General features: G+C 40.1%; 1 protein-coding gene across 2 annotated transcripts in view; it reads left to right on the plus strand.

Annotated features, from left to right (window-relative positions):
* Positions 1 to 19958, plus strand: part of LOC105464597 (PAT1 homolog 1, processing body mRNA decay factor) — a 32259-nt gene extending 12301 nt beyond the window's left edge. The window contains exons 6-19 of one of the 2 annotated variants that reach the window (XM_011712610.3): positions 49 to 150; positions 607 to 696; positions 904 to 1121; positions 2488 to 2577; positions 3535 to 3715; positions 3965 to 4088; positions 4890 to 4987; positions 5714 to 5773; positions 7161 to 7309; positions 8861 to 9020; positions 13667 to 13822; positions 17297 to 17388; positions 17483 to 17632; positions 18267 to 19958. In XM_011712610.3, coding sequence (XP_011710912.1) covers positions 49 to 150; positions 607 to 696; positions 904 to 1121; positions 2488 to 2577; positions 3535 to 3715; positions 3965 to 4088; positions 4890 to 4987; positions 5714 to 5773; positions 7161 to 7309; positions 8861 to 9020; positions 13667 to 13822; positions 17297 to 17388; positions 17483 to 17632; positions 18267 to 18288 — 1692 coding nt within the window. In that variant the 3' untranslated portion in view covers positions 18289 to 19958. The remainder of the gene's footprint in view (positions 1 to 48; positions 151 to 606; positions 697 to 903; positions 1122 to 2487; positions 2578 to 3534; positions 3716 to 3964; positions 4089 to 4889; positions 4988 to 5713; positions 5774 to 7160; positions 7310 to 8860; positions 9021 to 13666; positions 13823 to 17296; positions 17389 to 17482; positions 17633 to 18266) is intronic. The other variant, XM_011712609.3, reaches the window with a different exon arrangement.
* The last annotated feature ends 2160 nt before the right edge of the window (positions 19959 to 22118 follow it).

Below are 22118 nucleotides of genomic sequence, written 5' to 3' on the forward strand. Positions count from 1 at the left end.
AAAAACTGATTTCATTGAGTGTAGTTGTATATATGTTTGTCCTGATAGATTCTGTGTCCGAAGCCTGTCCATGTTCGGCCCCCAATGCCACCTCGTTATCCTGCTCCCTATGGTGAGAGGATGTCTCCAAACCAGCTCTGCAGTGTCCCGGTATGTCACTTTAAGCCTAACAAAAATGTGCAGTATGTATTTTCTGATCGCTATTTGTATGATCACTGCCAGTATTTAGATTTGCTGACATCTCCTAAATTATACCTATTTTTTATAATCTCCTTAAATTTCTGGATCCAATTGTCCCCAGGTCAGAGGACAGTTGTTTCTTACATCAACTCTTTTCTTATCTTTAAAAATCTAAACTGATTGTGATCATCTGGTTCCTACCGTTTCAGTCCCACATTCTACTGCTTTCTTTTTCATGTCACATGGTCATGGTGTTTTTGTAATTCCTAGCGTTACTCTTTTTTTATATTCCAGAACTTGACTCTGTAATTTGAGAGTTATTATACCCAAGTTTATACTGCATTTCTGCTGAGTTTCCTTATTATTATATTGATGTACCCCCTGTTTTATAGCATATTCTTTTTTTTTTTTTTTTTTTTATCTTAGAACTCTTCCCTCCTGGGTCACCCTTTTCCTCCTAGTGTTCCTCCTGTTCTCAGCCCCCTCCAGAGAGCACAGCTTCTTGGAGGAGCACAGGTAAGCCTCTGATTAACCCTACTCATAAAGAACTCTACTTTCCTAAAGTTCATTAGATGGTAGCCCCTTTTTTGCTGTTAATCACTACTCTTATTTTTGCCTTTACTTTTTCAAACAAAGTTATTGATGGAAACAGTATTCACCTTTCTGTAGACAAAAGCAAAGGGACTTGCTAATTGTCTAAATCTAAGATCTTCCTCTTTGTAGCTACAGCCTGGACGGATGTCTCCCAGCCAGTTTGCACGGGTGCCTGGATTTGTTGGTAGTCCACTTGCTGCCATGAATCCCAAGTTGCTACAAGGGCGAGTTGGGCAGATGCTTCCCCCAGCACCAGGCTTCCGTGCCTTCTTTAGTGCTCCACCCTCCGCTACACCACCTCCACAGCAGCACCCTCCTGGCCCAGGACCCCACCTGCAAAACCTAAGGTATACAAAATCAATGCCACTATTTATCAATTATCAGCCAAGTCTCTTGATTGTGGATGTGTAGTTTTATAAGTCTCTTGATATTTGCTAACTAATAAATTTTAAGATGTTATTGGATCCTCAGGTTGACAAACATGGAAATGTTTGACAATCTCCAGGCTTTCTTGTGAATCACATTTTTCTCACATTACCAGAAGGTATGGAATAGAGCAACAGATGCTGAAAAGTCAGCTAATCTTCACACTAGCTAAGTTGTTTGCTTTTATCCTCTGGTTTCATAACAAAAGGGGTTCAAGTTCCTGTTTCGGTGAAGTTGTGTTTTATTACATATCGTATTGTGGCAGTCAGGATTTTCAAGAGACACCCGAGAACCAGTAGAGGAAAGAGAGCAAGAATGTTCATGTGAGCAAGTTTTATTTTAAGAAATCGGCTCATGTGATTGTAGAGACTGACAAGTTCGAAATCCGTAAGACAGACCAGCAGGCAAGAAACAGTTTTTAAAAGCTCAAGTTGCAGTCTTGAGTTTGAAATAAGTATAGCAGGTCAGCAGTCAAGACACTCAAGCAGGATTTCTGTGTTCCACTCTTGAGGCAGAATTCCTTCTTCTGGGAAACTTTAGTTTGTTATAAATGTTAATCACATCTTTACAAAATACCCTCACAGCAACATCTAAGCAGTGTTTGACCAAATAACTGGGTACTAAGGCCTAGTCATATTAACTATCACACATATATCTTTAATAATATTCCCACATAGTTGAAACTGAGTATGTTAAACCTACTTAGCGACTTCTGTTAAACAGTTAAAAGCAAAAAGAAAAAGAATTATACTGCTTTACTCCTAATTCACTCAGATTTCATGATCACCCTTTTAGAACTTGGTCTTTGTGGAAGATATGTAAAATATGACTATCTTTTGCTTCTAAAAGGTCTCCTTAGAATGGACTTTTTTATTTTTTTATTTTTTTGAGACAGAGTCTCACTCTGCCTCCCAGGCTGGAGTGCAGTGACCCACACGATATCGGCTCACTGCAAACTCTGCCACCTAGGCTCAAGCGATTCTACTGCCTCAGCCTTCCAAGTAGCTGGAACTGCAGGCGCCTGCTACCACACCCAGCTAATTTTTGTATTTTTAATAAAGACAGGGTTTCACCATGTTGGCCAGGCTGGTCTCGAGCTCCTGACCTCAAGTGTTCCACCCGCCTTGGCCTCCCAAAGTGCTGGGATTACACACTGCACCCAGCCCGAATAGACTTTTGTAGTCCCTTAAGTTAACCTGTATGAAGTTATCCTGTACTGACAACATTCTTTAAAATTTCAAATAATCAGGATGACCAAACTGAGAACCTCTGTTCCATTTTTCTTAGATCTCAGGCCCCAGTGTTTAGACCGGACACAACTCACCTTCATCCACAGCACCGTCGACTCTTGTATCAGAGACAGCAACAGAATAGAAAGTAAGTACTCATCCAACTCCTTTATGGCTTCTTAATTCAGCTTTTAATTTTGACAGTGTAACAACATGCTATTTAGTTGTTTGTTTTTTTTGTAAGTTTACTTCGTATCCGTAAACCTGAATGTATTATCAACATGTAAATATGAAAAGCATAATATTGAGTAAAGAAGCAAGGAACGGAATTACATGTACCATTTATGTAAAACTAAAACGCACACAGAATAATACTGTGTAATATTTAAACACAGACACACAAGTAATAAACGTACAAAAACATTTCAGGGAGGATACATACCAAGGCATGATAGTGGTTCCTCTATGAAGGAAGAGAAGCTGGAAACTGGGTCTAGAGGGGTACAACAGGGCCTCTGTCAGTGTAACACTGTGTTATTTTAATATTACTTTAAAATATTTGAAGCAAATTCAACCAAATACATTTTTTTCTATTAGGTCTAGGTGATGGGTAAATGGATATTTATTATAGTATTTGCTGGGCTTTTTCTCTGAATTTGAAATATTTTGTGATTTTTAATGAGTTTAAAATATTTATGTATACTTCAGAGCTAAATCGCCTGTGTCAAAATCCCTTAGTCCACCACTAGATGTATGGCTTTGGACAAGTTACTTGATCTCTCTTTGGCGTCGGTTTGTTGTCTTAAGTGGGGAAGAGAAAACTACCTACCTCACAGAGTTATTCTAGAGCTTATACAAAAGTCCATAGGTGAATATGCTTAGCATATGGAAAGGTACTCAGATCTTAGTTTTATTTCTTGATTATTTATTACATAGCTCTTTCCTCTTAAATTCTATTAAAACTTAGTTCTTTTTCACTCCCCTTTTAAGAAAAGCAAGGGGAATCTTTAAAAAAAAAAAAAAAAAACTGGCCTCATTTATTCCTCCGTGTTAAAAAGCGTAATTAATTTGCCCACTTGGAGTGAATGTGGTGTATGTTTTTCAGTCAGCATCGGAATCTCAATGGTGCAGGAGATAGAGGAAGTCACCGGAGCAGTCATCAAGATCATCTCCGAAAGGATCCATATGCCAATCTCATGTTGCAGCGGGAAAAGGATTGGGTCTCCAAAATCCAGATGATGCAACTGCAAAGCACTGATCCCTACCTGGATGATTTTTATTACCAGGTAAATACTCTGTGCTAGTTTTGAGGATAATAGTTTGGTCCCTACACTGGTAAGGGTATTCATTTAAATATTGGTACAATTAAATATTTGTAAAATTTTCTTTTGAGATACTTAGCCTCTTGCACTACTCACTATCAGTACATTTCTAGAACTGAACTTGTGTTACTGTCACTGGCATAAATTATTTGATGGTAAACAACAGTCATGTTCTGTGCTTATGTTACAACCGAAATCATCCTCTCATGGTAGAATTACTTTGAAAAACTGGAGAAACTGTCAGCTGCTGAAGAAATACAAGGTGATGGCCCTAAGAAGGAACGCACCAAGCTTATCACCCCTCAGGTGGCCAAACTGGAGCACGCCTATAAGCCAGGTAAGGTCCTCATAAGAAAAATGCCCATAATAAAAGAAATTTGAGAAGCCGCTGATTAAATATAGACAAGTGTATATGTGGACGGATATGTAAAGACATTTCAAAGTGATTTTAAAGTACCATTGTCCTTAATAAATGCAAAACTCAGCCTTTATTCGAGCCTGGACTGAACGCGTTGACATGTGCCTTTTCAACTTGAGATTTCATGATTTTTTAAATGTATTCTAATTTTCAGTACCCCTAAATTAAGGGGGAAATACTTTAGATTTTTTATTGTGATAATTATTGTAACAAAAAAAGAGAGAGGATAGATTTTGATAAGGGGTTGCTTTAAATAATACATTGACCTTTTTTTTTTTTTTTTTTTTTTTTTTGAGAAAGAGCCTTACTCTGTTGCCCAGGCTGGAGTGCATTAGTGCCATCCCAGCTCGCTGCAACCTCCACCTCCTGGGCTCAAGCGACTCTCATGTCTCACCCTCCTGAGTAGCTGGGATTACAGGCGTGTGCCACGACATCCGGCTAATTTTTGTACTTTTAGTAGAGACAGGGTTTCGCCATGTTGGCCGGGCTAGTCTCGGACTCCTGGCCTCAAGTGACCCACCCACCTCGGCCTGCCAAAGTGCTGGGATAATAGGTGTGAGTTACCACACCCGGCCTAAATAACACATTGACTTTTACAGTAAGTTATTAGACTATGAGTAAGGTACAGAGGAAAGTAAAAATCTTATTTGAACACTGCCTGCCTGCATTGCTGACTTTTTATTTTGTTGGATTTTTTTTTTTTTTTTTTTGTCTTTGCAGTGCAATTTGAGGGCTCTTTGGGAAAGCTTACTGTTTCTAGTGTGAATAATCCCCGAAAAATGATTGATGCTGTTGTGACATCTCGGAGTGAGGATGATGTAAGTGTCAACACAATTGTCTGTTTAAGAACATCTGATTTGTGACCATTTCTTTTGGGGTCACCATGGAATGAGATCAGGCATGGTAGAGTTGTTTGTAGTCTAACCTGGGACCTCCTATCTTGTCATGCATTCTAGTTTTCCACAGATGTGCTGCAATATTAACACCTTCATTTCTAAGGCAGCCAGGCAGGGACTAGGGTGGCAGGAGTCTTTGGACTGGGTAGCTCTGGCTGCAAACAGCATGTGTTTACTCCAGTTTGATGTTTTAAAAAATTATCATTTTCTATGTGTTTTAAGATTTTCAGAAAGAGGATCAGAAAAAATAATTATGGGGTACGAGGCTTAGTACCTGGGTGATGAAAGAATTTGTACAACCCCCATAACACAAGTTTACCTGTGTAACAAACACATGTACCCTATAACCTGCACGTGTACCCTTGAACGTAAAATTAAAGTTTAAAAATAAAAAACAAGATTTTCATATTTCATATGATTTCCTTATCCTCTACTAAGATTACCCTTTGCCTATCTATGAATGCAATTTAATAGTTTGTGGGTTAAGTCAACTTTGACCTTTGGTCATACTAGGGTTGTTTTAGATTAACTTTCAGAGACTCAATTATCTTCTCAAAGTACTGTCACAAATGAACCTACAGATGCACACTTGATAAATTATTTTGACAAAGGTAAAGAATTTGCATTGAATAGTCTTCTCTTTTTTAGGAGACAAAAGAAAAACAAGTTCGAGACAAGAGGAGAAAAACCCTTGTCATAATTGAGAAAGTAAGTTTAGAATTTGTTGCTGTAGTTAGTTTCAAATATGGAACTGTCACATTATGTATACACTAGAACTGAAACACAGTGAGCAATCAATCAGTGTTCTTTGGTTTTAATTCATGAATGTATTCTTGGTAAGTGACTGTTGTGTACCAGATAACTCTGGAAAGGATTATGGTATGTTTCACCTATTGGCATCATAGAAAGAACACTGCAGTTAAAGTTGGAAGTGTACTGGGTTTTTGTCCAAGCTTATTCAGTTAATAGCTGAGTGTCTTTGGGCAAGTCACCTCTCTAAGCCTGATAAAATGGGAATAAAAATTACATTGTCCTACCTATGGATTAATTTAGTTCACAGATATTTACTGGGCACTATTCTGGGTGCTGAGGAAACTAATGGATATTAATAGTTGATTTGTAAAATGTAAACACCACATTGTAAGGCCATACACCATAGTGGGTAAAAGCATGGACTCTAGAACCAAGCTGCAAATCATGTCTTTTCCATTTCTGAGTCTGTAACTTAAGGCACGTTATTTAACCTTTCTATGCTCAGTTTCTTTATCTGTAAAAATGGAGATGATAGTAGTTGTTTTCTCTTTGGATTGCCTTTTTTTTTTTTTTTTCTTTTTGAGACAGAGTCTCACTCTGTCGCCCAGGCTGGAGTGCAGTGGTGTGATCTCAGCTCACTGCAACCACCACCTCCTGGGTTCAAGCGATTCTCCTGCCTTAGCCTCTTAAGTAGTTGGGATTACAGGTGCGGGCTACCTCACCCGACTAATTTTTTGTATTTTTAGTAGAGATGGGGTTTTACCATGTTGGCCAGTCTGGTCAAGGAAAGTGTAATTATTTTACTATCTTTTTTTTTTTTTGAGACAGAGTTTCACTCTTGTTGCCCAGGCTGAAGTGCAATGGCGAGATCTTGGCTCACCACAACCTCCGCCTACAGGGTTCAAGTAATTGTCCTGCCTCAGCCACCCGCATAGCTGGGATTATAGGCATTTGCCACTACGCCCGGCTAATTTTGTATTTTTAGTAGAGACGGGGTTTCTCCATGTTGTTCAGGCTGATCTTGAACTCCCAACCTCAGGTGATCCGCCCATCTCGGCCTCCCAAAGTGCTGGGATTACAGGCATGAGCCACCGTGCCCGGACTATTTTAATATCTTTGCCTGGTAGAATGGAGGTCAGAGAGAGACAAAGAATGGTGGTTTGAGGAACTTTTTAAGTTATTTCATATGGTTTTCCACATTAAAAAAAAATCTCAGTCTTTCTATAATAAGTTTGTATTCTTTTGTCTTTTTCTAGTAGTCAGTCCTAAACAGTGAAATTGTTTAACTAATACTCTGGTTCTGACCCAGCATGCTGTGGCCTGCTTTTGTCTCCCTTCTTAGACCTACAGCTTACTCCTTGATGTGGAGGACTATGAAAGACGTTATCTCCTATGTCTAGAAGAAGAGCGACCTGCCCTAATGGATGAGAGAAAGCACAAAATTTGTAGCATGTATGACAACTTGAGGGGGAAATTGCCTGGACAAGAGAGGTAAGCATTATGCACTTTGAGGAAAACATTAAACTAACTGGACTCCTTCCTCTGTCATAACTGGACTTCATACATTTCTGCTTCTTAGGTACACTTCCCTACCATCTCTGTAAGCTCAGAATCTATCCTTTTAGCCTAACTCAAATGCCACTTTATTTAAAATATGAATTATTTTTTCCAGTGAGGAAAGAAAAAAAACCTCTTTATCCTGAATTTATCATTCAACAAATACATAGTATCTGCCAGGGACAGTGCTAGGGGCTAGAGATATAGTGGATAACATTATTGGGTTCTTGTTTTTGTGCTTACAGATTGCACCTGATTTATGATTACTAGCATGTTTAACCTTGTAATCTTTATTATTATTAAGATCAGATATACAAACATTTATACTTCCTGGGATTTCCACAAAATATTTATATCCTGTTGAAACCATTCAGTCTTCCAATGAGGAATCCCTCTCCTACCCCATTATCTGCAAAAGAATCTTGCTCATGTTAAATGTTCTGTAAATCCTAAATACTTATTTGATATATTCAAGAGAACTACAACTTCTAATAACTCCCTTTCCTTTTACCCGTTCAAGAGAATCGCTGATCCTTCTAAGCCAGGACATACACAAAACCAAACATAAGAATAAGCACTTCCTTTTCAACACACCTTGTCTGGAGTTAGGCTGACAGGGAACTGGTTGAATAAATGGTTTATCCATAGATTGGAATGTTATCTAGCCATTAAAATGTATGTGGTTGAAATATATTTATTGACATAGAAATAAGTTGTTGAGTGAAAAAAGTCAAGGTACAAAACCATATGCATTCTATGAGCCCATTGTTTTATGAAAGAAAAAAATATGTAATACAAAGCAAAATGTTGTTTAAAATGGTAACACTAATTAACTCTGAGTTGATGAATGTTTTTCTTTTTTTTTTTTTTTTTAAAGCTATTGCTCTGTTAACCTATGTTATTTGTATGGTTACTTAAAAGTTAAGAGAGGGAGGCCAAGCACTTTGGGACCCTGAGGGGGTGGATCACTTTAGGTCAGGAATTCGGAGACCAGCCTGGCCAACATGGTGAAACCCTGTCTCTAGAAAAATACAAAAATCAGCTGGTCATGGTGGCGGGCATCTATCGTCCCAGCTGCTTGGGAGGCTGAGGCAGGAGAATCACTTGAATCCAAGAGGTGGAGGCTGCAGTGAGCCAAGACAGCGCCACTGCACTCCAGCCTGGGTAACAAAGCGAGACATTGTCTCAAAAAAAAAAAAAAAAAGAGAGAAAAGAAAAGAAAAAAAGTTAAGGAAATTAGTGCATACAGTTGGCCAAGTTTTTTTTTAACCATATAATTTGTGAAATGATGATTTTCTACATTTGTAAAACCTGAAAATTTACTTTTTATTTGGTTGAGATTTGGAGAAGTAATTCCTACTAATTTATTTTATTGTAGAATGAAAATGAATGCAGTATATTCATTCAGTAACATCTAAGAGGAAAAAAATGAGGGTTTCTTAATTGTTCTTGCTGACCTAAGTTGGCATTTTTCTTCCGTTGCAGGCCTAGTGATGACCACTTTGTACAGATCATGTGTATCCGAAAAGGGAAGAGAATGGTTGCCCGTATTCTTCCTTTCCTCTCCACAGAGCAAGCAGCTGACATTCTCATGACAACAGCCAGGAACCTCCCTTTCCTTATCAAGAAGGATGCACAAGATGAGGTGACTATGCAAGATGGGACAGCTTGCCTTTGAGTCTTTATAACTGATAAGATTTCTAGAATGCAAACTTATTTTCCTCTCCTCTTCCCTTTTGTATTTTTGTCTAATCTTTGGCCGTATGATTTGATTATTTAAAACAAAACCTTTAGTATTTCAGGCCTATATTTTTAATCCCATATTTGGTCAAACAGACTACATTTCTAAACATGAGAAAAACAACAATTCCCTCTTACTTGACATAGTTGTGAAGATGTGGTCTGTATCAGAATTACTTGTGTAGATAAGTCAGTTCCACCCCAAACTGCTGAATCAGAATTTACAGAAGGATTAGGGTTTTTGTATCTTAGTCTCCAACTGAATCTGATGTTCACTGAAGTTTGAAAACTTTTAGTCTTGGTTACTTTGCTAGATATAAAGTATCATTATTGGTCTGTTATCAGTAGCTTAACATTAGCCTATAGACTTAGTTAAATGGTATCCCACAGCAGTTGAACTAGTCCCCTTTTGGTTTCTTTTTTTTTTTTTTTTTTTTTTTTTTGAGACAGAGTTTTGCTCTGTCACACAGGCAAGAGTGCAATGGTGTCATCTTGGCTCACTGCAACCTCCGTGTCCCAGGCTCAGGTGATTCTCCCACCTCCTGAGTAGCTGGGACTACAGGCATGCGCCACCATGCTCGGCTAATTTTTTTACCTTTTGTAGAGACGGGGTTTTGCCACGTTGCCCAGAATGGTCTCAAACTCCTGGACTCATGCAGTCCTCTTGCCTTGGCCTCCCAAAGTGCTAGGATTACAGGCTTGAGCCACTGCGTCCAACCCGAGCCAGCCCTTTAAATAATTTTTATCATGATCTAAACTGGGCTGGAATTTTAACATGGTTATCACATGTGCAAGTTAATTCTTGGTTAGAGTTTTTCTCTCCTTATCCTTGTCATAGCACACCTGAAAGATGAGCAAAATTTAGAATAGTCTTAAGAAGTTCAAAATAAGAAATCGATAAAAGTAGGACAAAGGATGAATATTAGTGCAAGATTCAGAGTAGTGAAATATATGAGAGTGAACCTGTTATAGACTACAAGTTGAGTAATAACCATCTAAGTAATGAGTCCCCAGAAAACACAGAACACCAGAATACCTTCTAAATGGTATGCTACAAAAGGGAAACTATTCCTTCATAGATCCTTGAAATGTTAGCATCTGCAGAAGAAATGAAAGAGAAGTTTAGGTCTCATTGAAAGCAGTGAAGTGGGTTGGGACAAGTATATATTTAAAAGATTTGGCTGGGCACAGTGGCTTACACCTATAATCCCAACACTTTGGGAGGCTGAGGCAAGTGGATCACTTGAGGCCAAGAGTTCAAGACCAGCCTGGGGCAACATGGTGAAAACCTGTCTCTACTAAAACTAGAGGAAAAAAAAAAAAAAACAAAACTGAGCCGGACACAGTAGTGTATGCCTATGGTCCCAGCTACTCAAAAAAAAAAGATTCCACAAATGAAAAATGAGTTGGGGAAAAGTTCCAGTATTTGAGGTTTATCCTAGAAAATAGAAAACCAGACTAAAAAAGTAACAGCTACCTTAGAGCATGTAAATTGTACGCAGTGTAATGGGCACTTGTAATCCCACCAGAGCTCTTCTGTGGAAACAAGTTTGGGAGATATTTGCTGAATACTTCTATGTGCCAGGCACTATTTTACCTCCTAGAAATACAGCACCTAGTTCTAGGTGCCAAAAGATAAGAGTACAAAAATGCCTGCTTTCGTAGAGCTTACCTGCTAGGGAGGAAAGTTTGGCTAAATACCAAGGCTGATTTTTACCTGTATGTTTTAAGGAGTAATAAACCATATCTCTAAATACCATTTTCTTGAAGTAATAGCTGGTTCTAGGTCTGAATCATGAAATGTACAAGATATCCTGGAATATGTCGTGCCAGAAAGCAAGGAAGTTAATAGATTACTAGGGTCCTGTCTAAAGGATGCACAAACTAATTTCAAGGGACTCACATTGGCCAAAAGTGGAATAATTTTCATCAGAAAGAACAATTACAGCAGTAGATTGAAATATATCAAATATATTTAATGAGTTAATAATGTTTAAGCATATATTGATCTCCTTTGGAGACTACTAGACCATCAACTCACTATTCAGAAAATTGGTAAATAAAGGAGCATTTATCCTGCCTTTCCATTACAACCAAATGTCATGGTAATCAGACAGTTGATAATACAAAGTTCTTCTTTGTAGAAGAATTTTTGCTAATAAATACAAAAGAAATGATAAAATTAGAAAATAACTGTTTTCACAAACCTCAATGGAAAAGCAGTCAATCTAGACAGTGCTCATTACTGGCTGCTAAAAGCATTAGGTAAAAAGTGGATGGGGAACTTTACAGTGGTTGGAGCAGCCTGGCAACACGTGAACCCACTGATGAACTCTTAACACCTCTAAGAGTGGGACAACCAAGCACTGTGCTTTTTTTTTTTAAAAAAAAAAAAAAAAAGGAAACAGAGTCTTCCTATGTTTCCAGGCTTGTCTCAAGCTCCTGGGCTCAAGCAATCTTCCCATCTCTGCTTCCTAAAATGCAGGGATTACGGGCATGAGCCACCATACCTAGCTCTTCTTGACATAATGCAATGGAAAACACACAAGTTCTATCCATGACGTTTTCTCACATGTCCCTCCCACACCCTACTGAACCTGAATCAAATAAACCTGTTATTCTAACTATCCGTTTAGGAGGGAAACAAAGGATAGCAGAACCTGCTAAGTGATACTGCCAACATGCACTTTGCCAAATTCAAGCTACAGAACAAATGACCCAGTTTCTTTAACAGTTAAATAACAAGAGAAAAGGGCCAGTGGCAGAGGACCTGTTAGAGAGATTTTAAAAACCTTACCAGGCAAATGCAATGTGTGGATCTTGTTTGAACCATAATTAGCACAATAATGGTTCTAATACAAAGTTCAGCTGCTAAATTTTTAAAGGCATTTGGGGGAATTTGAATTTGGAACAGACACTAGATGATATTTTAAAATTATTTCCTGAGAAATGTTCTATGAAAAAAAATTATTATTTATTTTGTTAGGTATGATATTGTGAGAGATTTTGTTAGAAATACAAACTGATACATTTTGGGATGAAATGATATGATACAGGAGGAATATGGATTTAATAAGATTGGCAAAATGTTGTTTGGTTGACGTTGAAATTGGGTGGTGAGTACATCAATGTCATTATGCTGCTGTTTGTATTTTCGTGTATGTTTTAAAATGACCATAATAAAAGCTTTATTTATAGTAGTAGACCACAAAAAATATTTTACTCCCCATTTGCGGGTGCCATTTAAAGTAAAACCAACCATCACTTTATACCGTGGGTATTGATTGTCTGGAAGCACTCTTGATTTCCTTTGTTGTGTTATAACCTAGTTATTTATATTAATAGTTCTGTATTTTAACTTTCCAGTTGGCTACATGACAAAAGAAATAAATGACTAGAAGACTGGAATTCAACAGCCTTGGGTTCTGGCTCTAGCTGCTGGCTGTGTAACTCCAAACACTGAGTTTCTCATCACTTTATAGATTCTCTAAAAATCTATAAAAATTGGCTAATTATTTCTCTTCTTCCTCATTGAGCTTTTTTAAGAATAAGAGAAAATACAATTAAATCTGAAAACACTTCTTTTTTTTTTGAGACGGAGTCTTGCTCTGTTGCCCAGGCTGGAGTGCAGTGGCGCAATCTTGGCTCACTGCAAGCTCCGCCTCCCAGGTTCACGCCATTCTCCTGCCTCAGCCTCCCGTGTAGCTGGGACTACAGGCGCCCGCCACCGCACCCGGCTAATTTTTGTGTATTTTTAGTAGAGCCGGGGTTTCACCATGTTAGCCAGGATGGTCTCGATCTCCTGACTTCGTGATCCTCCTGTCTCGGCCTCCCAAAGTGCTGGGATTACAGGCGTGAGCCACCGCGCCCGGCCACTGAAAACACTTCTTTTGAGACAGGGTGGGTCTCACCCTGTCACCCAAGCTGGAATGTGGTGGTGCATTCATAGTTCAATGTAACCTTGAACTCCTAGACTCAAGCAAACCTACCACCTCAGCCTACTGAGTAGCTGGGGACTACAGGTGAAATTTTTTTATTTGTTGTAGAGATGAGGTCTCACTACATTGTCCAGACTAGTCTTGAACTCCTGGCCTGAAGTGCTCTTCTGCTTGGCCTTTAACCTATCTTAGAGTGCTTCTCACAGTATATTGAAATTGCCAATTAACCCATATCTCCTCCACTGTACTTTAGATCCCTGAGGTTCTGTGTCCTGTTTGCCATTTGTTTTTAGCCCATGGGGCCTGGCACAGTGTAAGCATTTAAAAATATTTATGGAATGAGTTAAAATATTGATGTTTTAGCATAACTCTCGGTATGTATTTGCGAGTGATTTTTTTTTACACCCTTGGTTCACACAAGTCGTGGTGTTTTGAGATGAAAAAGTTCTCAGTAGATAGCTTAGAATTCATTGTTAAGACTCTAGTCATATCTGCCAGACTTGTGCCTTAAGTGGTTGAATATGCAAATGAGCATCCTTCCATCCATGCCCCTGATGGAGGGTAACTGAAGTAACACATGCCAGGATATAATGCTTTTATTTATATTTTGTAGGTGCTGCCATGCTTACTGAGTCCCTTCTCTCTCCTCCTCTATCATCTTCCATCAGTGACTATCACCAGCCTTTTGCAACAGCTAATGAACCTACCTCAAAGTGCAGCTACACCAGCACCCTCCAATCCTCACCTCACTGCTGTGCTCCAGAACAAGGTGATCTTGCCCTCTTCAGTCCTTGAACTTTGTGAAGTGTCTTAATTTGCATTATAGATTAAAATAATGGCTGCTGTATCTCTAGCAACTTGTGAAAAAGGCTTCTTTCAGTCAAGAGTTACATTAAGCTCCTAGTAACAGAGGCTAGAAATAACAGTGGTTTCAACAAAATAGGATTTTATGTGTCTGGTGTGAAATAAATTTGATTTAGTAGCTCCACAGTCATCAGGGATCCAGGCTTTTTCACTTTTTTTCCTCTGCCATTCTTAGCAGTGGCTTCCATGTTCATTATTCCTCATGGTCCAAGATGGCTGTGGAATTCAAGATTCAGCTTTACATCAAGAAGGATGGATGGATTTTGGAGGGCAAAAAGGTGTGGACCAGCTGCCCATCTTCCTTATTGAGACTTTTTCCAGGAGTTCTAACCAAAAACTTCTACTTACTGTTAATAGCCAGGACATTGTCACATGGCCACACCTAAGTGCAGGGAAGGCTAGAAAATACCTTCTAGTTTATGCCATTGTCATGACACATAAGAGTTCTGATAATGGGTAGGAAGGCATATTAGGTAGGCATTTAGCAGTCTCTGTCATAGTAGAATCATCCATTTCATACTTTATTTGCATCAAGTTAAAGATTCAGAGACTCCTAGGAGAAGCATTATATGAAGTGAAGAATATGAATTTTTAGTCCTTGCCTGCTACTGTCTAGCTTTGTGACCTTGGACAGATGATACCACATTGCTGAATCAGTTTCCTGGTCTATAAGATGGAGGTGATGATTAGACTTCATAGAGTTGTCCTGGTACTTAAATGAGATAACAGTTGTAAGTGCTTCGATATAATACCTGGTACATAGTAGTTACTCATTAATGGCCATTCTATGTATACTAGAGATGAAAAAGTGGTCTCAAGGCCTCTTGCTCCTTTGCACCTGAAAACCTGCCAAAGCATGACACTAAAGGGTGGTATATCAGAGGCAGAAGAAGTGACAGTGCCTCCGGGGACATTAGATGGGGTTCTGGAATGATCAGGAATGTGCCTTTCTGTTATTTGGTCTCTTAGTTTTAATTTTAGTAAAGGCAGTAGTAGTTTTTTTCTGAGAACAACATGAAAAGGGATTTTTTTTTTTTTTTTAAATCAGGGTCTGCTCTGTCACCCAGGCCAGAGTGCAGTGGCAAGATCTTGACTCACTGCAACCTCTGCCTCCTGGGCTCAAGCCATCTTCGCACCTCAGCCTTCCAAGTAGATGGAACTACAGGCACGTGCCACCACGCCCAACTAATTTTGTGTATTTTTTTGTAGAGGTGGGGTTTCGCCATGTTGCCCAGGCTGGTCTCTATCCGCCTTCCTCGGCCTCCCAAAGTGTTGGGATTATAGGCATGAGCTACTGTAACTGGCCATGAAGGGAAATTTTGTAGAAAAGTGAGGTTACCTGTCCTTTATGAGTGAGCTTAGAAAGTTGGGATGGAATCCCACAGTACTGCCAGCCTTCCTTTTATGGTCCATTTATAGCTATGAGTCATATATTTAACCTAGATCTTGTCCCTATTTGTATTTTCTTTTTTGAGACAGGATCTCACTCTGTCACCCAGGCTTCAGTGCAGTGGCACAGTCATAGCTCATTGCAGCCTCAACTTTCTGGACTCAAAGTGATCCTCCCACCTCAGCCTCTTAAGTAGCATGTGCCACCATGCCCAATTGACTTTTTTTTTTTCTTTGAGACAGAGCCTTGCTCTGTCACCCAGGCCAGAGTGCAGTGGTAATATGTTGGCTCACTGCAACCCCTGCCTCCCAGATTCAAGCGATTCTCCTGCCTCAGCCCCCCAAGTAGCTGGGATTACAGGTGCCCGCCACCACACTGGGCTAATATTTGTATTTTTAGCAGAGACGGAGTTTCACCATGTTGGCCAGGCTGGTCCGGAACTCCTGACCTCACATGAGCCTGCCTCAACCTCCCAAAGGGCTGGGATTACAGGTGTGAGCCACCATACCCAGCCTTCGATTGATTTTTATATTTTTTGCAAAAACAGGGTCTCACTATGTTGCTCTGGCTGGTCTTGAACTCCTGGACTCAAGTAGTCCTGCCTTCACCTCCCAAAGTGCTGGAACTACAGGCATGAGTCACCATGCCCATGCCCAGTCCCCTGTTCTTTTTTTTTTTTTCTTTTGAGACAGAGTCTCCCTCTGTCGCCCAGGCTGGAGTGCAGTGGCATGATCTCAGCTCACTGCAAACCCCGCCTCCTGGGTTCACACCATTCTCCTGCCTCCCCAGTAGCTGGGACTACAGGCACCCGCCACCACGCCCAGCTAATTTTTTGTGTTGTTTAGTAGAGACGGGGTTTCACCGTGTTAGCCAGGATGATCTCGCTCTCCACCCGCTTTGGCCTCCCAAAGTGCTGGGATTACATGTGTGAGCCACTGCGCCTGGCCCATAATTTTATCCTATGCCCCAAATACTACATTTCCTGATTTTACTGTCTACTAAATAAAACACATTTTTATATATTACTTTTTTTTTTTAAGACGGAGTTCCACTCGTGTTGCCCAGGCTGGAGTGCAATGCTGTGATCTTGGCTCACTGCAACCTCCATTTCCCGGGTTTGAGCAATTCTCCTGCCTCAGCCTCCCAAGTAGTTGGGATTACAGGCATGTGCCACCATGCCTGTCTAATTTTCTATTTTTAGTAGAGATGGGATTTCACCATTTTGGTGAGGCTGGTCTCAAATTCCTGACCTCAGGTGATCCACCCACCTTCGCCTCCCAAAGTGCTGGGATTACAGGCATGAGCCACCACACCTGACCATTTTTATATATTTCATACTCTAAAGCATGTTTCTGAATTTTAATTATAGATACGATATATACGTCTGTTTACCCTTTCTCTTTATTTTTTAGATTTTTATTAACATTCTTTCTAAGACTTTATATTTCCAGAGATGTGCTTTTTAATGAAAAGTTTCCCTTTACACCATGTTTATTTCAGTTGTCCTTATTTGTATATTTTCCTACAGTTTATACCTTGTTTCTTAATTCAAAATATCTTACTGTATTTAATGGTTTTTCTTTTTTTTTCCTGATTTTAATTTCTGTATCAAAGTTGGTCTTCATTGACTTTCCTTTTTAGCCTATGTCAGTTCTCATAAATAAGAGAAAAGTCAAATTCTACATTATCCATGGCAAGGAAAAACCATCTGTTAACCTCAGCATGGGGAACAGAGAGGCGTGTTGGACACCATGACTTTCCATTTCTGTTGGCTGCGCCTGGCCACTGCTATCCCAGAATAAAACCTGGAGAGAGACATAGCCTTTCAACTCATGCTTGTCTGATTTTTGCCTGGTTTCACAGAAAAGCACAGTGGTGAGGTCATTTTGATTTAGAGCCGTTCCCCATCTGATGCCAGGATCCCTTTAACAGTGGTGGAGGAGGTCTAGACGCAGTGTTGAGTTTGATTCCCTCTGTCTTCTCTCGTAGTTTGGCCTGTCACTGCTCCTTATCCTCCTGAGCCGTGGTGAAGACCTACAGAGTTCAGACCCTGCTACAGAATCAACGCAAAATAATCAGTGGTCAGTGTGGACTGTTTCTTCTCTTATTTTAAGTTATTTGAGGTAATCTTTTAAATTTTTGTCTCATAATATTATTATGGGTCTTCCCTGGCAGGACGGAGGTGATGTTCATGGCAACACGAGAACTTCTACGAATTCCCCAAGCAGCCCTGGCCAAGCCAATCTCTATACCTACAAACCTAGTGTCCCTCTTTTCTCGCTATGTTGACCAGCAGAAACTGAACTTGCTGGAGACAAAACTGCAGTAAGTTTGAAACAGGAGAGTTTCACATCTCACTAAAGCTGGGACTTGAGAAGTTATGGTGGGGAGGCTGGGAGCGGTGGCTCACACCTGTAATCCTAGCACTTTAGGACACCCAGGAGGGTGGATCACTTGAGGCCAGGAGTTCCAGACCAGCCTGACCAAAATGGTGAAACCCTGTCTACTAAAAAAATACAAAAATTAGCCAGGTGTGGTGGTGCATGCCTGTAATCCCAGCTATTCAGTAGGCTGAGGTATGAAAATCATTTAAACCCAGGAGGCAGAGATTGCAGTGAGCTGAGATCGCGCCACTGCACTACAGCCTGGGTGACAGAGCAAGACCCTGTCTCAAAAAAATAAATAAATAAAAAGAAGGTGTGATTGGGGTGAAGGGGGGAATACTGAATTTGGTGGAAGAGATTGATTTTTTATTAACTATTTGTGTCTATCTGTTAGATATAAAACACTGAACTGGGTACAACAGGGCCTTCATAAAAGATGACTAAATGCTAAGAGTAGAGAAGTATCTCGGGTGTTTTGTTATGAGAAGTCTTACAAAGATGTAACTGTAATATGAAAGATTGCCTTTTGTTTTAACTCATTTATACAATTTTCCTTTCTCTCCTTTTACCCCTAGGCTAGTTCAGGGGATACGATAAAAGATCTCCAAATGTGTCCTGTACCTCCTTTTGGCTGTCACCTGCACTGCTGCCATCACCAATGGAGTGTTTTTAATGAGGGAGGGAAGGTAGCTTTTTCCCCAAAGCAAAGTCTTGTGGGATCGATTCCTGTTTACAGGGGTTGTCTCTCTAAATGTCAGATATTTCCCCACTGCTCTATGAAATTTGGCTGGGTGATACTTCTGCTGGTTTCTTCTTTACCTTCTATGTTACAGTTCTGCATGTCCTACTTTTACTCAGTTCTCAATTTTGCATTTTCTTTGCCCTAGAGACACAAGTGTAATCTCTCCCTTTATCCCACCACTACTCCAGCTCAGAGTAGATTGTAGCCTGCCAAAGGATTCCTTCCCTCATCCTATTGAAGTTGTTTTTTCATTGCCCCATATTAATATGACTATAGAAGAGCCAATTAAGTAGAAATCAAGATATACACACACACGTAGATACACACACACACCCCATAAATGTATTTATGTGGTCTTCAGAGGGTCCTTAAAGAATGAATTTTAGATTGAAAAATATTTAGTTGTCTCATTACTTCCTCTAAACACAAACCAGCTGATGTATTTTAATCTGTTTCTGTTCTATCTTGTAATTAATTTGGTGGGTTCTACTTGTTTTAACATAAATAAAGAGTATGCAGCACGTTTAATAAAATCAGAACTCTTAATTGGCTTATGCCCAAATCTAGGCTGAGAAGTCCTTTTTCTTCTTCCCACCTTTATTTCCTTAGTTTCTGTCCACCTTAATGGAAATAGCACATGGTTATGTCTTTTTCCTGCTACAACTACAGTGTACTTGAGCCTTTCCCTCAAGTGCATTTGAAGTCACCCAGGATGGTCCTCACTAGTAGCCTGCTTTGGCAGTGTGGCTTTTTGCACACTTGCCCTGTCTTCCAGAGACTACTTCAGTAAGCCATGCTTCCTTCTTCCCCACTTTTATTTGGTGTCATGAATAGAAACTTCCAGCTGTAACCATGGAAGCTCAGTTTGGCCTGCTTTACTTTTTAGTCTCCACACCATGGGCAGAACTGCTGTCCTTACTACTTCATCTCACCCAGGTCCCGTTCCCAGGCAGCCAGGGGCCTGGGTTTGAATAATTGCAGGGCCAGCCTGCCATGATCTTTCTCACTTACTCCTCTCCCATTCAGCAAAACCAGACTAAGGAGTTTTGATCCCTAGTGATTACAGCCCTGAAGAAAATTAAATCTGAATTAATTTTACATGGCCTTCCTGATCTTTCTGCTGTTCTTACCTTTTCGAATGTAGTTGGGGGGTGGGGGGGCAGGTTATGATATTTAAAGAGAATAAACATTTTGCACATACATGTATTGTACAACAGTAAGATCCTCTGTTAAAACCAGCTGTCCTTGTTCTCCATCTCCATTTCTTCCCATGCTGTAACCCCAGGCTCCACCAGCTGTTCCCCAGTGACGTTACCTAGCTTCCCTCTACCGTTATCTACTGACCATTTCCACTACACGCCTTTCCTACCTTCCCTTCACAACCAATCAAGTGAATACTTGATTATTATCTCTTCCTTACTGTGCTTTATCTTTTTTGTTTTGTTCTAATTAATGAAAATAAAAGTTTCTAAATTTACATTTTTATAGGGTATTGTAAATAAAAACAAATTGTATACTTAAAAATGAGTGCCTGCATTTCTACTTTGTTACCTCAGAATATGATTTTTATGTGTCTAGCATATTTAGATAGACTGGCAACTTGATGTTGGAGATTAAAGATATTATTACCTATATTTTTACCTTTTTAATTTTGTTGCAAAGAAGACAAATATTTTTATATAGTAACTTTTCTTTAAAAATCTAAGATGCTTTCAGTTTCTCCTCCCCCCATTTTAACTATACGACAAAATTATAAATTGTAGTAGATAAACTGTAGTTTGTCTTCTCCATCCTGCCCATCTCTGGGCACTGAGGAATCTGTCCCCCTTTAAGAGACTCATGTAGCCCAATGAGGCATTCAGCTGCCTTCATGGATAGTATGTACTTAGTTCTGAGCATATTGTATTTCAAAATTCATCTCTTCAAAGGAGATGGGAAAAGGTTGGTCATTCTTTATAGTAAATTTATTTTTATTATTTCAGACGAGTATAATTTTTACTCTAAAATGCTCAGGATAAAAGATTCAGCAAACACATAGAAAGGGGCAAAAAAAGTGGGGTTTTGTTTTTAAGACATGGTCTCTGTTGCTCAGGCTGCAGTGCAGTGGCACAGTAGCACAATCACCACTCACAGCAGCCTCCATCTCCCAGGCTCAAGCGATCCGCCTCAGCCTCCCGAGTAACTGGGACTACAGGTGTGCACCACCACACCTGGCTAATTTTTACACTTTTTTGTAGAGTCGAGATCTCCCTATGTTGCCCAGGCTGGTCTCAAACTCCCAGGCTCAAGTGATCCTCCCACCTTGGCCCCCCAAAATGCTGGGAGTACAGGTGTGAATCACTGCACACAGCCTGAAGGTTTTTTCTTTTTTTGAGACGAGTTTCTCTGTCACCCAGGTTACAGTGCAGTGACACAATCACGGCTCACTGCAGCCTCTAACTCCCAGGCTCAAGCAGTTCTCCCACCTCAGCCTCCCAAGTAGCTGGGACTACTATAGGTGGGTGCCATCATGCCCAGCTAATTTTTTTGATTTTTAGTAGAGATGAGGTCTTGCTACATTGCCCAGGCTGGGCTCAAACCCCTGCCTCAAGGGATTCTCCTGCCTTGGCCTCCCAAAATGCTGGATTACAGGAGTGAGCCTCCAAAGTTTTAAATGATAAAGAGACAGGAGATCATTTAACATTATGAGGTGCCTACCTATATAAAGCTTTTTTTTTTTTTTTCCCCGATGAGGAGATGGGTTCTTTGAGGTTCAGCAGTAGCTTGCGGAGGTGACACAGGTAATGGGCAGCAGAGCAGGAGACTCATACAGCATATTATTGCTATAAGGAAATAAAATTATCTTCCAGTAAAAGATTTTTTCACACCTTTTAACATGAAACAACACAAGGTGTTAACAGATAGCCCCGCTTTGTTAGACTGGACTGGCCCAAAGATGCCCCTACCTTCACAGTAGACTAGATTCCAAAAGTCAGACGTGAAGAAATCCCTAGAGATCATGTAGTTCAGTCCTCACAATTTGAGGAAGCCAGATCTCTGAGAGAGCAGTGACTTGCCCAAGGTGCCACAGCTGGCTAGTAGTAAAGCCAAGAAAAAAAACTCATGTGAGGCCAGGTGCAGTGGCTCATGCGTGTAATCCCAGCACTTTGGGAGGCCAAGGCAGGCAGATCACCTGAGGTCAGGAGTTTGAGACCAGCCTGGCCAACATGGTGAAAACCTGTCTCTCCTAAAATTACAAAATTAGCTGGGCATAGTGGCACATGCCTATAATCCCAGCTACTCGGGAGGCTGAGGCAGGAGAATCACTTGAACCCGGGAGGCAGAGGTTGCAGCGAGCTGAGATTGCACCACTACATTCCAGCCTGGGGAACAAGAGCGAAACTCCATCTCAGTCTCAAAAAAAAAAAGAAAAGAAAAGAAAAATTTATACATGGGATTTTACTGTGTTGCCCAGGCTGGTCTTGAACTACTGGGTTCAAGTGATTCTCCCGCCTTGGGTTCCCAAAGTGTTGGGATTACAGGCATGAGCCACCGTGCCTAGTCACAAATGACTTCTAAAAGTCATGAGCCACCACGCCTGGTTCTGGGCAACATAGTAAAATCCCATGTACAATTTTTTTTATTATTATTTCTTAAAAAGCTGTTTGTAAACCTCAGAGTAACTAATGAGGACAATATTAACTTC

This window comes from Macaca nemestrina, chromosome 12 (genome assembly GCF_043159975.1).
Source record: "Macaca nemestrina isolate mMacNem1 chromosome 12, mMacNem.hap1, whole genome shotgun sequence".
NCBI lineage: Eukaryota > Metazoa > Chordata > Mammalia > Primates > Cercopithecidae > Macaca > Macaca nemestrina.